The sequence below is a fragment of the Telmatherina bonti genome (genome assembly GCF_933228915.1).
Source record: "Telmatherina bonti genome assembly, chromosome: 7".
Lineage (NCBI taxonomy): Eukaryota > Metazoa > Chordata > Actinopteri > Atheriniformes > Telmatherinidae > Telmatherina > Telmatherina bonti.
Genome location: NC_136625.1, coordinates 35908344 through 35910819, shown reverse-complemented (window position 1 = coordinate 35910819; position 2476 = coordinate 35908344). Strand labels below are relative to the sequence as shown.

Sequence of the window (2476 nt, the reverse complement as noted above, 5' to 3'; positions counted from 1 at the left end):
GGCTGGTATCTTGAACAAGCTGTTGTGAGAGGGGGGGGGGACAGAGGAACTGAAAACTGCTACAGGCACAACAGGAGAACTATTGCAGATTCATTTGAGAGGGGAGGTATCCGGCTTTTGGCTACAGAGCTAACATGGAAGGTGTTTCAGCGTGTTTTCATGTTTTTCTCTCTAACAAGCTGAGGTAGAATAAAGGCAGTCAGGAATACAACAAGTTTAACCTCTTCTTAACAAGGTCGATTTAGTCTGCCTCCTGTCTGAGATACGCACAGTATGTGAAGTATATCTTCACAACTGAAGGGCCGTATGTGTAACTTTAGTTTCTAAGGAAATTTGAGACACGAAAGATTCCTATACAAATGTCAGAGTGAAGATGTGTGTCACTGTATCGGAGGAAATTCACCTGGAACACAGGTGAAAATGTAAGTGTTATCTCCTCCTAAAAGAAAACCACACTGCTGTCAGTGGAAACCAGAAGACAGCAGCCCAGTTCATCTAGGAACAAGTCAAATCATGTCGGATGAGGAACTGTGCAAAAGTAGAAGCTAAGGACATGAAGCTGAGAAGTTTTCCAGATGTTTTAATGGAGGTTTTACGCAGGTAAACATCTCAGGAAGATATCAGTCTTTACTTTTGAAATACTATAAGGAGCCAGAAAGAAGTAAAGCACAAGATAATCTATGATAGGAAGTGTGAATACTTTCACAATAAAGCCTCCTTCATCTCCATGGAAACTAGTAGGACCTTAATGACTCATGTCAAACAAAATCATAGAAGAAAATCCAGTTCTGCAGAGCTGGAATAAAACTTTTAACCACATATCAGCTAAACTAAGACATGATGTATAAAATGGTGATTATTTTTTTGTTTGCCACTGTTCAGTCTCAGTTTTCATGACACTTTGTTTGTGTGGTTTGTTTGAAGTGGAGAAATTAGCAGAAACTCTAAATTTTACCGAGCTGTTCGTGTTTTTCTTACATTCCCATATAATCGCTTGGTGTTTGACCTGAAGCCAAAGTTCGGTAGAGTCTTCTAGCTGAGTTTCTGCCTGAGATTTTGGCATGCTAGATAGCAGGACTACTGCTTCTTGCCGTGTGTATAGGCCTCACTCAGGCTGCCATCCCAGTACAAGATGCTCTTGTCAAGAAGAGTTTAAAGAAGTGAAAATACTAGTTAAAATAGTTAATAATGTGAATCCTGATAGATTAAAACTTTATTTAAGAAAATAAATACCTATATAATGTTCTGCATTTGCCTACTGTTAAAAAAAAACTCTGTTTTTTATGGCCATAAAATAAACCCTCTGACTTCAGTTAACTGGTAATGATTCTGGCAGATTTCTTCTTGTCATAAAAAAAATGTCTACGAGTTCTTTAATCTAAAATATTTCAATGTCATTCTGATAAATGATTGAAACTTGCCTTCTGCGTAGAGGTGGATTTTTGGTGCAGTCCAGGGAAAAAGATCTGCTGAGACCGAAGTCCTGCTGGATTTCCCCTCCACCACTTTGATATCCAGCATGAAAGTAATCCATGAATCCTTCACCCTGCCAAAGGCTGTCACATGTGCTGGAGCTGTCGGTGTCACCATCTCTAGTCTCTTCAATGTCTCCCTCATTACTGTTAAAACTGTAATTACTGTTGATATTTCTAGATGAGACCTTAAGGTCATCTGATCCTTTTGAAGGTGTCTGGAATATATTGGATTTTTGTGGGAAACCTGTGAACATAGCAGAAGAAATGAGTTTAACAGACACTTAAATTTATCATTTGCTTTTTCCCAATGATTATCATTCATTCATTCATTCATTATCCTAACAGCTTAGTCCGATTAAGGGTTGTGGGGCCCAATAATTACATAAATATAAATATAAGACAGAATCTCATCAAGTAGGAAGACCTCTGATAAACTTAATAGCAAAAATACCAGATAATGTATATCAGTCAAATGAAAATTCAAGCTAATACAAAACACAAGATTACCATAAAGGGTAGAGAAAGACTCTGCCTCCTCTTGCATCTCCTGGGTGGCAGGAATGTGAGTAAGAGATGGAGGTGCTTCCATCTGCCATGGGCAGGCCTCCTGCTGCAGTGGTTTTCTGTAAAATACAATTCAGAAGAGAAAATCATGTTTTCAGCTAAGAGCAGAAGGTGACAGGTGAAGAATGTTGGGGATGCAATGCATTTCTTAGTACTTACACCCTGTGAACCACAGGTTTCTCAAAAAACAGACTGTCCAAAAACAAAGTTCCATCACTGGCATCCAGCATCCCTTCAGACAACACAGGCACTCACATATACGAATGAAAATCACCCAGTCAGAGTCACTGCGGCCCCTGGATATGTGAAAATCAGATTAAAGGTAAAAAATAAATTAAAAAAAAAAGGTGTTTTTAAAAAAATTTTTAACATATATTTTTAAGTTTAGCATTGCAAAAGAGAACATAGAACTGACGTGTTTATCATCCGGATTTATC

General features: G+C 38.2%; 1 protein-coding gene across 1 annotated transcript in view; it reads right to left on the bottom strand.

Annotated features, from left to right (window-relative positions):
• Nucleotides 1–2259: 2259 nt before the first annotated feature.
• The window catches only part of LOC306758211 (uncharacterized protein), a 30468-nt gene continuing 30251 nt past the window's right edge, over nucleotides 2260–2476 (bottom strand). The window contains exon 11 of the mRNA XM_079243451.1: nucleotides 2260–2335. Within this exon, the coding sequence (XP_079099577.1) occupies nucleotides 2324–2335 (12 nt within the window). The 3' untranslated portion in view covers nucleotides 2260–2323. The remainder of the gene's footprint in view (nucleotides 2336–2476) is intronic.